Source organism: Phragmites australis, chromosome 14 (assembly GCF_958298935.1).
Source record: "Phragmites australis chromosome 14, lpPhrAust1.1, whole genome shotgun sequence".
Taxonomy (NCBI): domain Eukaryota; kingdom Viridiplantae; phylum Streptophyta; class Magnoliopsida; order Poales; family Poaceae; genus Phragmites; species Phragmites australis.
This window is the reverse complement of record NC_084934.1, coordinates 22,430,359-22,443,937: the sequence shown is the minus strand read 5'-3', so window position 1 is coordinate 22,443,937 and position 13,579 is coordinate 22,430,359. Positions and strand designations below refer to the sequence as shown.

At 43.9% G+C, this 13,579-nt stretch overlaps 2 protein-coding genes across 4 annotated transcripts; both read right to left on the bottom strand.

The window, feature by feature from the left end:
- Positions 1 to 3,958: 3,958 nt before the first annotated feature.
- Positions 3,959 to 6,968, bottom strand: LOC133890511 (pentatricopeptide repeat-containing protein At4g18975, chloroplastic-like). 3 transcript variants are annotated; one of them, XM_062330900.1, is made up of 6 exons: positions 6,659 to 6,968; positions 5,572 to 5,662; positions 5,201 to 5,344; positions 4,921 to 5,072; positions 4,723 to 4,826; positions 4,346 to 4,484 (listed from the first exon to the last, which is right to left on the bottom strand). In XM_062330900.1, exons 1-5 carry the CDS (start codon positions 6,754 to 6,756, stop codon positions 4,724 to 4,726), a joined length of 588 nt encoding a protein of 195 aa, XP_062186884.1. In that variant the 5' UTR covers positions 6,757 to 6,968; the 3' UTR covers positions 4,346 to 4,484; position 4,723. The 3 variants fall into 3 exon arrangements, with proteins under 3 accessions (XP_062186883.1, XP_062186885.1, XP_062186884.1); XM_062330899.1 differs by lacking the exon at positions 4,723 to 4,826 and having other exon boundaries at positions 3,959 to 4,484; positions 4,860 to 5,072; positions 6,659 to 6,855; XM_062330901.1 differs by lacking the exon at positions 4,723 to 4,826 and having other exon boundaries at positions 4,319 to 4,484; positions 6,659 to 6,955.
- Positions 6,969 to 8,715: 1,747 nt separating this feature from the next.
- Positions 8,716 to 13,273, bottom strand: LOC133890510 (chitin-inducible gibberellin-responsive protein 1-like). Its single transcript, XM_062330897.1, has 2 exons — positions 13,085 to 13,273; positions 8,716 to 10,653 (listed from the first exon to the last, which is right to left on the bottom strand). The coding sequence occupies exon 2, from the start codon at positions 10,620 to 10,622 to the stop codon at positions 8,913 to 8,915; it is 1,710 nt and encodes a 569-aa protein (XP_062186881.1). The 5' UTR covers positions 10,623 to 10,653; positions 13,085 to 13,273; the 3' UTR covers positions 8,716 to 8,912.
- Between the last annotated feature and the right edge of the window lie 306 nt (positions 13,274 to 13,579).

The following is a 13,579-nucleotide window of genomic DNA, read 5'->3' as shown; positions in this document are numbered from 1 at the left end:
AGTAACCTTAACCTAGATGAAAGGAAATACGACTACACAAACAAGTTAGAACAAGGCTAACAAACTAGAAAGCAAAGATACTAAGAAAAAAATGCGGAAACAAAAGCTTACAAGAATGTAAATGCTCAAAGTAAATATGGAATAGTAAAGAGATGGACAAGAGGACACCATATTTTTTTCCCAAGGTATCGAGGAATTGGCACTCCCCTAGTCTTCGTTGGAGCATTCACCAAGGATATCGCTCCCCCTTGAGTCACCAAAACTCAAGTGATCACTCATGATTGCTACTTCTTCATCTCTAAATTAGCGGGCATCAAACCAAGTACAAACCCTTCTCGGGGCTCTCACAAGAACTCCAAGAGCTCACCGAGAACACCTCTAATCACCAAGACCGGCTAGGTGTTATCAACCACCAAGAGTAACAACCCAATAGCTTCATTTGACCAAGATCAAACCTAGACTACAGCTAGATGCACAATTGTTAATCTCCAAGCACTAATGATATCCTTAACCTTCAATTAGGGACTTGCAGATCAACTCAAGTGCTCTCTCTTGCTTCTTGATGACACACACAATGTATGAATTCCTTTGGGTAACTAGAGAGCTCAGTGAAACGAAATAAAGGGTATTTATATGCTAGAGATCCAAATTTAACTGTTGTATAACTACCCACTTTTTTCATTTAACACCAGATAATACGATGAGCATCTTCTTACTCATACCGGACAATCCGGTGAGTACAATTTTCAAATCCCCATTGTGTCAGCTGGCATTAGCCGTTACTGTAGAGAATGCTCCGGTGAGGTCATCCAGTGAGCACTCAATTCATATCGGACCATCCAATGAGTTACTCATTAAACTTCAACATTTGTGACCTTCTCTAGCAGAATTTATCCGTTGTATTGTCTTGTGTACACAACATCTTCACCGGACCATCCGGACAACTTATCTTCATTCTTTAGTACTTGAAATCGCCTCCGGAAGAATTACTCCGGTATAAATATTTGTCCATCACCGGACTATCTGGTTAATATAACCACTTCAAACTACCCATTGCAATCTTCTTTGGAAAAAATACTCCGGTGATCCGTCCCATAGGTCATCGGACCATCCTGTGAGGTCAAATCCATTTTCTGAAGAGTTTTCACTTCTATTCAAAATAGTCCAGTGATGCTCTTTGCTCGAGCACCGAACCATCTGGTGTAACACTTCACCTTTTTCTGGACATGTGTCACCAAGAAAAGGCTCCGGTGATTTCATCTCCTTAATCACCGGCACATCTTGTGTATTCAATAGCTTTTAGACTCTAGAGAAGAAATATGCTCCGGTGAGTTCACTCTACACAGGACCGATTCATCCGGTGAGGTAAAAAAAAACTTCTGAACTCGTCTAATTCAACCAATCTCAAGTTCTAACTCCTCGGCAACTGATCCATGGGCTTCTCTGAGCTACTTAGTGCTGTAATTTCACAAGTGCGTATCAAACCAAGTCTAGACTCAACTAAGTCAAACTACTACTCTTAACCTCTCTTTATAGTATGGTCAAAAGACTAAGAAATGAGATATATACTACTCTAAGTGTCCTTCATCTCTTCTGTGACACTTAGAATTAGAAGATTCTTAATCTTCGTGCACATATCCTTTGATCGTCCATATAATCGCCTTAGGGACCAATAATACTCAAATATCATTAAACTAATTTTTGATTCCCTTCAAAATAAATTGTTACTCACAATGATACGGTTGTCATTAATCACCAAAACACTTACCACTTATCTAGTGGCATAGATGCTACAACGTTAGAGCATTTCTTGCAGGGAGGCTGTAAGTCGATTCTGGCAGCCTTCACATGCCGGATGATCCAGTGATGCTGGGTATGAATGTCGAAGTGATCGCCGGAGCAATTCTTGCAAATAGGGTGCAAAACCGTGGTATGGAGAAGTTGAACACGCCGGATGTTCCGGCGATAGGATGAAGAACACGCTGGAGCATTTTGTGCAGAGAGGTTGCAAAACATGCCGGTTTGATAAGTTGTACACACCGGATGGTCCAACGCTTAGGAGGTGTGCACGCCGAATCATTCGACGTTCATGATTTGTTTGAGATATGCTGATCAACTGAGGATTTTGATTTTGACTAACCTGTGATGGAGTTTGGAGATATGTGTTTGGTTATCTAAATGTTGTGCATGTGTTGGATGCAATTTGGCGGTCAACGGCGAGATGATCGGGGCCAAGCGGGATGCTTAGTGCCGGATGATGGAAGAGGCCATATGAAGTCTAGGGCGATCCTAGTTGTGTGCATGGAGGCCAAGCAAAGCATGGAAGGAAGAATGTTGACGATGTGTTGACAAATTCAAACGAAATGGATGCTGGTGCAAGTGAGAAGGTGACCCAAGGATCGGGAGCGAGAGAGACTTGTCGACGGTCAAGATCGCATGACGGAGTTCATGTGTCGACATCGGGATGTTTGCTTGAGGTCAAAGCAAGCGGTAGTGAGTTACTCTTTGAGAAGCGTACGAGGTGGTTTCGCGGTCTGGCCTTAAAACCGTGGAAGTATAAAGCACATGTTGTATCATCGTGAAGCTTACGTCGATACGAAGTTAAATCGTGAAGGAGTCACAGTCGTCTGATAGATGGATGAGAAAATAAACCAAAATATACTCAGTGGTAGGTAGGGGTATACTATAATAGATGAGTATTTTAGAAATAATGGAACTTAGCATTAAGGAAGCTCTCAAAGGTCTATAAATAAATGAGTAGAACTGGTTATGAGACTTGAGCCAGCCACTTATGCTTTAGAGCTAGGATTTTAAAGGAGATGTTATGTTTTCTCTCTAATATATCAGAGTTTTTAAAAAAAATGTTTTATAATCTATCTAAAATAAAATTGGTATCTCATCTTCCCTTCTTTTTATGCCAAAAATTATAGGGGGTTTGTGTGCCCAGGCCGCCGCTGCATGCAGGGAGAGGAGACTTTTGAAAAAACAAAAATGCTGTCGTCCAAGATCCAGGAAATTTTTAGAACCCCAGCTTTCGAAATCCTCGGTGAGACAGTGATACGATGGCACTAGAGGACGCGACGGGAATCACGGGATTGAGCTGGATGAAGCGCCACGCAGCTTGTGCTGCCACGGCGAGCCAGCGTCAGTTGGGGAGACCGCAGGTCTGTCGTCGTCCCCGTCGCGTCGTCGCTTTCGACGACGGAGGCCATCCGGGACGAACGACCACCCACCAACGCCTCGTCATTATTCGCGGCGCGAGGCGATAGCGCGTCGCTGCCAGAACATCCGCGGCCATCCGCGGGACATCGCAGCCGAGAGGAGGCCCCATGGCTGGCGCTGGCGCCGGAGCCAAGAGTGTTTCGCCGGGCCGGGGAAGCGTCCGGTGCGATCACGGAGACAACAAACGCGGGCACGAATGGGGCCAACCGACCGGGCCGGCTCGTGCGGTCCGCTGATGCCTGCCACCCGCTCTGGAGCACCGAGCAGCCCGGGCGGAACATGCCAAAGCGTCCGGCGTCAGGAATGGCAAGTTGTGGCTGCAGCACGAGCACGCAGCATCTCCAGTGATGGCAACGTCGCAGGCTCACGGCAAGCACACGAGGTAGCTTATCTGCATCCGGTCTTCCGCAGCACTCGGCCATACATACAGGTTGAACTGACGTTCAAACAAAAACACCATATAGGTTGAGAATCAAGCAGAACAAACGAAATGCAAATCACATGATCATTTCCTGAAGAACTTTGAGCAACGAAGGGATGTAACAGCTGCACATGATACAGATCACAAGAGACTCAAGAGTAGAGCAATTTCGCGGTGTACCACGAGAAACTGGAAGTTTCAGCGCATGCGATCTGTAATACGTGGGGCCCAATCGTCAGAGATTCTTCTTGACAAGGTAGCACAATAAGGGCCACGACTTACACAGTGGCTACAGACTTGGTTCATAAAGACAAATTAGAACATAACACAAGATCATTCCATTGAAGTTCAAATACCCTACACAAACACATACAAGTTCAACCGACCAGTTTGAAGCATCACAACTAGTGGATGCTTACAATACCTAAATCAGTATCTTGTTAGCAGTTGCTAGCTGTTACCCATCTGCTCTTACATTTGCCCCTAGAGGCTACAGCAATACAATCTCTCGGCTTTGTGCCTTTGTTCCCTCTCACATACGAGGAATGGTAATTACTGTGTGTACGACCGTCGCGGAGACAACAATGACATATTCACAAGTCACAACCGAGATCGTATTGATGGTTTCAAGCATTTCAGAGAATGGTTACTACCCCAATGGCCCGTCCCTCCGCACCCGAACACGCTCTCCATTGAAATGGATGTACTTCCACTTTTTCAAGTATTTCTCAAGGACAACCTTTTCTTTATCTTCCTGGCCAGAAGTTATAAATGCTCTTCCAATCCTTTTTGTTGTATCCTCATCTGGACGCACCACTAATTCCTCCATGTCAGCATATATCTGAAATTGGCATGGACAAGAGTAAGACTTTGAAGTTTCCTTTTGGAATAAACAAGTTTCAACTCTGACCAGCCAGCTAGACCAGTGTTCCCAAAACAGTTCTATTAGACCACAAAGGCACAAACAAGGTACGGTTCCCTTCCTGTTCTGATTAGGCTGTGTAATCACTACTAGATTGGTGACCATACGAATACCAGTTACAATTTTTAGAACATTGAGCTAGACATGATTTACTTACTCTAACAGTCAACAAATGCAGCTGGAATAGAAGAAAACCGATAGCTGGAATGAGCCACACATTCAACTACAGTTAAGGGTCCAAAAAGTAGCGTTCGCCTAAGCCTAGAAGATAAGTAAAAACGAATCAGATATCACCTCCAAAACTTTGTCTGGACGATGGCGAATTTCATACATCAAGATCATCCGAGAGAACAACCTCTTGGGCACTGAGCGCGTATGAGTCTGTATTATAGTATTCCAAATTGACTCAGCCTCATCTACCCTTCCATCCATAAAAAGTGCCAACAGAAGCGTATCATATGTTGTCCAAGTCAGCACCTGGCCTTTGCTCATCAACCACTTGGTTACCTATGAAAAGCATAGGTGATTGAGAAAACTAGCTTGCCATCAGAAGTGGCATAACAGAACTCCAAATAAGAAATAGCTGTATTCTTGAGATGCTAGCAACTAATAGCTTCTGTCAATAATAACCATACCTGGATGATTCTTAGCCATTGTCTTCGCCTTTTCAACATCCCCAAAGCTTTTGCTGCTGCTATAATAGGAAATTCAGGTTCAAAAGCACTCCACTTATCCAATGCACCATAAATAGCTTCCCTTTCGTTTGGTAACTTTGAAACCTAAAAGATATGGTTCCACAGACCGATTTGAGAACACGTAAGATTCTTAAGCCTGATAGGATCATGGTTACAATAATGAACTCTTATTAATCAGAGCGCCGCAAAAGAGAAATATGATAACCGAAGAAACCATTTGTTAAACTGGTAACCGAAGAAACCATTTGTTAAACTGGTTTCACATGTTGAGCGAGGATAATTAAGCGTGATAAAGTTGTGTTATATCATACAGTATCAACAAGACGGAGAGCTTTCTTCCCCGACCCAGCTGTCTCCTTCCTAATCCACAAATGATGCTCCTTGTTTGGTTTCTTTGACACCCTACGACCATAATAAATGCAAATAAATTTGCTAACTGACGAAGAACATATTAGAGCACACATCATAATCTCGGTAGCAGTTGCAGCAAATTGAATGGATTTAAGAACTCATCAAGAGTAGAAAGGGAGATCTAACCTACAACTTGAATTAATTGTGTTAGCTTTCATTGAATCAGGTTTATTTTTTTTCTAAAAAACCCTTCGACAGATGAAACCAGAAAAAAAAACGTTGCAGTGTATCTGACAGGCTACAACGAATAAAACTGTAGAGAAAGATGAACTGATTTTTTTTTAGCAGAATTTCTGATATTCAAGAAAAAGTTAGTCTGCAGGACACTTTCATTTGGTCATTTACAAGAATCCCAGAACTAGAGCTAACACTAAACGCCATAATTATATGTGAGTAACTAATGAGTCTGTGCCTAAAAGCTACTCTACATCATAAACAGAACAACCAAATACCGACACAGTAGTAATATCTCAAGTATCTGAAGTGATTATCAGCATCGCGTAGTTCTATCTCACAAAAAGTCTTGGAATCCACAACCGAGCTTCTTCTGGCAATACAAACACAAGGCAAACTGTACCGAGTCACCAAAACCATCTTCAGCTACCTCATCTGTCAAATTACTCCCGAACTATTTGTGTGCCTTGAGCATCATCACCAAACTGTATCAAACAGATCAGGTGGGTCGTGCTTCTACGAAAAAGCATTCCATCGAAACTAAAGCATTGTGTCAAATCAAAACGTATTTCCCTAACCATTCAGATCCTAGACTACTCCACCGGATGAATGCTAAAGAGTAACGACCCAGACCCTATCGCGCAGCACATCCGCGATCCGGAGCACAAGGCTCCTACGTCCTACCTGCACCACCCGAGTCGCACCGCCCAAGCCTGCTGCGCTCACTCCCTCCCGGACCAACGCGAGAGCGACAAAAAAAATGCTATCCTCGAAGAAAAAAAAAATACTAAGAAGAAACCTATCCCCACTTACAGGGCCCGGCCGGATGCAGCGCGCCCGCCTCCCTTCCCCCTCCCCGGCGGCGCCGCGGCGAGGCGCGGCACGAGGCGGAGAGCGAAGGCTCCTGCCATGGCGCGGCACTGCCCTCTCCCGTTCCCTGTCGGATAGCGTTAAGGATGGTAAGAGCCAGTCGTCCTCCGTAAGTCCGTATCCTGACGGTTCGCGTTGCTCCGAGACTTTTTATTTTTATATTCTTTTTAAATTCGAAAACTATAAATATAGTGTCCGTTTTTTAATTTTGTAACTCTGTACTCATGTCAAAAAGGTGAAGTTACAAAGGGCGATATATTTAAAAAAACAAAAAAGCTGAGTTCCAATACTTCAAAATGCAAAACACTATTAAAATAATCATAAAAAATTCTTAAAAATTATGATGTAGAAAATTCTATCATCTAGCCCTTAAAAATTTTCAGATATGAATATGAAATATAAAATGAGAAAAAAAAGATAATACAAGTAATTGTTGCATTGAATTTTTTTTGAAGAACTATATTTTAGCATTCTGTATACCACAAATTTTTTAAAAAAAATTATGATAATTTCAATAGTTTTTTGAATTTTTAGGGCATTTGAATGATGTTTTTAGAATTATAAAATTCTAAAACGGACATATATATTTTCAATTTTTAGATTTAAAAATATTTAAAAAGTCTTGCTCCGACGGCTGGCGGCTGGGGCCATGGGCCCAATGGCCTCTGCAGCCCAGGCCGCTTGGTCCGTCTACACCTGACTAAGGTCTAGGGCCGGACCAGGTTTGGTTTGGTTCAGTTCAGCTGATTGGGTCTGGCACAGTTGTCGTACATTTGGGCTTGAAAGGCGAGACAGGCTGACCGACACGTAGCTTGAGTGGACCAGACAGCTCGTCAACATCGAGCCAGGAGAACCTACAAGTTTCAGACCCATTTGAAACTCTGAGAATTTTTCACGATTCCTGATGATGGATTGAAAAGTTTTTTTTATATAGTTTTATAAAAATTTCTGTAAAATGTATTCAAAACGAGGACTTGATAGGGTCTAAAAAACCGATCACTTAATAGGCAGTATTATGGCGGGCGCAGCGCATGCTAAAGCTCAAATGCCTTGGAGAAGCAACCTAGAATCTTTTTTTTCACGGAGGAGACCACACCCTTAGCACAGAGGATTGAGACGCCTCAAGGGGCAACCGACGGCTACTAGGGGCTCGACGTGGCCGCAAAGGGCTTATCCTCTAATCTTTTGAAAGGAAATTCTTAGAACTCCTTTTATCCTCTAATCTTCTCCATCGATTCTTAGACAAACTGAACTTCTTTTGAAAAGGAAGCATTGAGCTCAACTTTTGTCGCTTATCATCTTTTATTTTTCAGAATGCTCAAGAATCCATACTAGAGAAAAGAAATATATGGTCTAGCAGTCTAGACTTTTGTGTGCTGTACAGTGTTTGTGCCAAGTTCGCGTAAGGGCCTGTGCTCAGGGAACATTTTATTCTCAGCTAAGCTAGCTCAAACTCTGGAGTTTGGATGGATGTGCCCTGTGGGTTGAGCAGAGCCTAGCCTGTTATGTTGCTTGTTTTTTGTGGCTACCGCCTACTGATGGCCTGGTGCCGTGCCGCTTGCTTGCACCCCTTACCTGGAGCATTATCGTCCAGCATCTCAGATGGCAGATGCAGTTTCTTCAGTACGAGATAAAATCTTCATTCAGCATTGCCGGTTTTGTCTTATGCCTTGTCACGACACCACTGCCTACTGTGTTCGCAGAAAGCTATGCCCTCCATCTGTTCTTCTTGAATGATGATTCAAGGGTCACAACATCACATTTGCCTGCACAGAGTTTGATCTCACAGCAGTAGATATTTCTATGAGCGAAAGAGTAACTGAGAATCCTTCTTTCCTCCCAGGAATGGTGTATACTAGCAGGATACATTCGACAGACGGAAACTCTGCATTCTCAAAGCATGCTCCATGAAATGGAAAGCATCCCAGCAGGTTTGCTGATCAACGAGAGCATGTATGGAGAAGTACATCCTAGATACCATCGACTATGACAGCGGTGAATACATTAAAAGCACAAGAAAATTGTAATTACCATACAGCTACAATCTAATTTCAATGTTTATCCTGGTCTATATTTTACAGACACTGAGGGTACAGCATCATGTACATGTACAACAAAGGGAATCTTTCCGGAGAGCAGACCAGGAAATTCAGTATACATATAAGAGATGTTTTCTTATGTTCTTCTTAACTTACTGTTAGTACCATGCAGAAGCAGATATCAACTTCCTGTTCTTCCAACCGAGAAGCATCGCGCCATCCTTCTCCTCCAATGTGTACTTGTCAGAGTAGCATGGGAGAAGCTTCTTTATCACCGAGTTCACATACGAACTCAGCGGGCAAGGCGTGAAGCCAGCCATGGTCAGCCTTGATTTCCACTTCCCCAGGAGCTCATGCCTCTCCACCCTGTCCTTCCCCTCACAGGCGATGATGTTCACAATGTCCTTGGCGAGGCAGTGCTGCTCCACATTTATCCTCTCTTTGTTGTCCCGTGACAGGTTCACATCGATTGACTCAAACATGGCAGAGTAGTAGTCCATGGTCTCAATAAACCTCATCATGAAAGGCGTCGTGTTGGTGTGCGACTCCTGCTCCACCAATGTAGTCACCTTCGGGGACAGCGCTTTCACCATCCGGAGTAACCCATCCCGTGGGTTGTTAACATCCACACTCTCATCTGGGGTGTGGTGCAGCTGGAGAGTGAAGTTGACAGCAAGTGCTTCACCAGGCCTAATCTCAAGCATTTCTTTTGTAACTTCAGTGGCATAGACAGATAGAGGGGTAAACTCCAGAGGTATCCTGAATTCTTCGGACATGCCTTTCAACATCATCCCTACAATCACCAGACCTTCACCACGGGCATACTGTGAAACTGGATCGTCTATCCCAGTGATCCGCACATGTGGTGGACCCCCAGGCCTTGCAGCTAGCGCTTGTATCAGTGTTATCCACTGTGTCCCTTGAGCAATCTGGAAATCAATTATATGGATTTTGTCCTCATTTCTTAATACTTCTGCAATTGCCCCATTGGCAGCCATATAGCCAAACTTTAAGTACGGACAGATAGTGTATAAAATCTTCATGTAGGACAAAAGTTCATTGCTCTCCGGCTCATGGCACTTCAAAGCACGATATATGTTTGTACCCGAGTTTCCATGTCTAGCAACCAAACCCTCAAGAAGGTAAGCACCTAAACGCTGGATTGGTTCCCCAGTAATTGAAACAACTCCGCGAGCTTGATGAACAAGCTTATTGAACTCCTCTATCCTGCCCTCGCTTAATGCTTCAGCACACTCGGTTAACAGCTGCTTCACAATGCTCTGTGGATCCTCCCTTAACTCCCTTTGACGTTTCTCTGGGCGGAATTCATAGCTTGCTCTGGGGTATCCAGATGCAAATTGTGCCCGAACAACTCCTGGTGATGGCTGTCTTGACTCATGACTCCATGTCCTTGACCGCTGCCTCATCAGCTGAGCAGGTTTGTTTCCCTCCAACTCGTGCTTGGTGTCAGTGGCTGCATCATCAGCATCAGGTGCCATCAGAACAGTCTCTATTTCCCGTAAAGCGTGTTGCATATTATGCCTTGATGTTGCATGCAATGGATCAGGTCTCACTTGGATGTTCTCCCAAAGGATACCTGCCTGTCTGTATGAGCTGTCTACTTCCAGCGGGGATATTGGTTGGGCTGAAATGGTTTCTGTAGAGCTCTGGTTGTCTGGAGTGTTGCTAAGAGCAGACAAATTATCACACTCAAGCTGGGCTGAAAGAGGAGTGTACGAGGAGTTGCTGAACTCGGACTTCAGTGGACTAGATGTCCAAGGAGAGTTTGCTAAGTTGTTCTCAGTAGGAATTTTGTAGAAGACGTTAGCACCTGTTAATCTGTACTTTAACAACTGGTGCAAGTCCATAATAAATGAATGGGCATTAGCTGTTCATAACCTGTACATAGGAGAAGAGAAGAACCTATGAACAACTTATTTCAAGTAAGGTGACAGAGCAAACAACCAGAAGAGAACATTTTTCTTTAGCAGTGCAACTTCAAGAATATAAATCAGGAAAATGAAGAAAAAGCGCAGGCAGAAGACAACAAACATTGCAAACCAGCAGTATGGCTTAATAAAAGCATATGCAACTTAACATCCCAAAAACCTCCATAGGAGACCATTCATGAGGATACATAATATCACAGTAAGGATAGAAAATTATTGTTATCTACTCCTACCTGAAGTGTCAAGTAAAACCACATTACCAACATGCAAATCAGAGGTGTATGCTCAAAAAGAATACACAAATGCACTCATACAGGTAGTTCCAAATATTTACCTACATATCATGTTGCAATTGTTATTGTGTTATCAAATCAAAGTAATATAAAAGTGGAAGAGTAGTAGATCTGAATTCAAGTAAATATTATAGTAACAAGATGGAAAATCAAAAAACGTTAATTGCCATCATTGCAACTCATGATATAAGATCTTAGGAGTTCCCATGTTACCAAAATAGCCAACCTATTCCATCAGATCATCATCTGTCTCATGTGATTCCAAGGGCCCGTTAGCCAGGACTTTGTTTACAAAATATCTCAATTGTTTTCCAATAATACCAGTGGCTCCACTGTTCGACCCTCAAAACCAAAGCATCCTTATAAATTATGTTTGTGTATTCAGAATGTCAAACTCAAGCAACAGAACATAAAGCTAGACTTTTTTTTCTGAGAGTATCAATTTATCGTGCTCTCAGAAAAAAGAAGTATCAACCTATCCAGAAAATTCAGCCTAACAAGTGAGTTTGGAGACCAAACATCACAGCAAGTCTTACACCTCCTTCAGCCACCGACCCTCAAAACCAAAGCATCCTTATAAATTATGTTTGTCTATTCAGAATGTCAAACTCAAGCAACAGAACATGAAGCTAGACTTTTTTCTGAGAGTATCAATTTATCGTGCTCTCAGAAAAAATCCAGCCTAACAAGTGAGTTTGGAGACCAAACATCACAACAAGTCTTACACCTCCTTCAGCCACCCATTCACTGCTCCGATAATTAAGAAGATCAACCTCAAACATTCTCTAGTTGGTGGAAGAGGATTGACCTAGTCACCTAGACTATTTGATTATTGATCGTTCTCTAGACCAACCTTAAGCAGCCTCTAAGATTCTCCATTTGTTGAAGGCAATTGACCTACTTTGTTGTTTGACTACCGCTCTATTGCTCCCCTCTGAATTCTGAAGAAAGAACTCCCAACAGGAAGTTTGACCGATCAACCATGTGGAATCAACATCACCTTCATCGCTCAAACAAGAAGCCAATTTGCATAGTCTCTACTCCATCCAGTAAGCAAGGGCCTGAAACTTCTAGGATCCTGGACGCTGTTTGACCATGCTAAAATCATAGTTAAAAGGACCCCCTCTCCAAGAAGAACCTCGATTTGTTCTTCCCATGGAGTACTTTACTCGGTAAAAGCAATTATCGCATGGATTGTCATCATGAAAGGTAAGTCAACTGACTAATCAGGTGACTCACAGCATTTTCTAGCCAATGTCCTAATCAAACAAATAGGGACGGGCGTGGAGCACCAATAGATATCCGTGGGTCCATGTCAGTACAACTTAATTAGCTAATTAGTCATTTTGATCTAGTTAAAATAACTAATTAGTTGATTGAGTTGAACTAAAATGGATCCACGAATCGCTCCACGCCCATCAATACAAACAAACAAATGGATCCTAAGTTTCAGTTCCTACAGGGGAAAGTGTATGTTATTCACTACTTGTTACTAATGCAGTAAGCTATTTTATTCTTCCTTAATTACATAAATTACAGGCACGGACGATTCCATTTCCATCAAGTGAATCACACGCCGAGCTAAATATAGCAAAAAAATTGCATCCAGCACAGTTAGTTATACCAACTAAAGTAATAAACTTCGTTTCGAAAAACTTAGTAATAAACGAACCGTAAATCAGCACCGATCGACCAACTAAGTAGAGCAAAATCAACAGAAAAATGCAACGGTTGTCGCCCCTACCGCATACCAGATGCAAGAGCAACTCATCAAACCCCGAATGGAAGTGCTCTCCCGGGGCCAGCAGCGAAATGCTCTCAGGACCGACCCCTGAAGGGATGAAATCGGCTAAAAGAAACATAAATCCCCCAACTATTTCGTCCACTAGAGCTCGCCCAATTGAACCCATCCACCGAATGAACCCGTATGCACTCGAATGCTCACCAAAGTCCCACCAGAAACAGCACAAGGACCCCCACCTCCACCCTACCCCCGCCCCCTCGAGCCGATCAAACCATCCTCAAAACGCCACCCCAACACAAAAACAATCATCAAATCCGACGAGGTACAAGGACGAGGGCGCTCACCTCCTCCGATCCGCACAGCCCCAACGCTCCGGTCCAACTCCACCACCACCGCTCTCTCTCTCTCTCTCTAACTTTCTTCTCTCTCTTCCGGGTTCTCGTGTCCCTATCCTTCTCTTGCTTGCACCCCCCCACTTTTTGTGTGGGCGGAATAAAATTAATATATCTTGGAGAGAGACAGAGAGAGGAGGAGCCCCAATGTGCCATGCCTTATATACCCCCGACCCGACGGCGACCGTTACTGCCCGGCCTCACGCCGTCACGGGCCACGGCCACCTCTCGGCGGTCAGCGCTCCCGCGTCGCGACGCCGGGGCTCGCCCGCCAGCCCGCCGCTGTCGTCGTCAGGACCAGAGACCATGCGCCGCCGGATCGGTATCGCACGGCGGGGACATACAACAGTCAACAGGGGATGGAAACGCGGAGGGTCACGTGCCGCGCGCGCGCGGAGGTGGCCACGACACGCGTGACGCGGGCACGCGGTTCGCGCGTTTGACCCG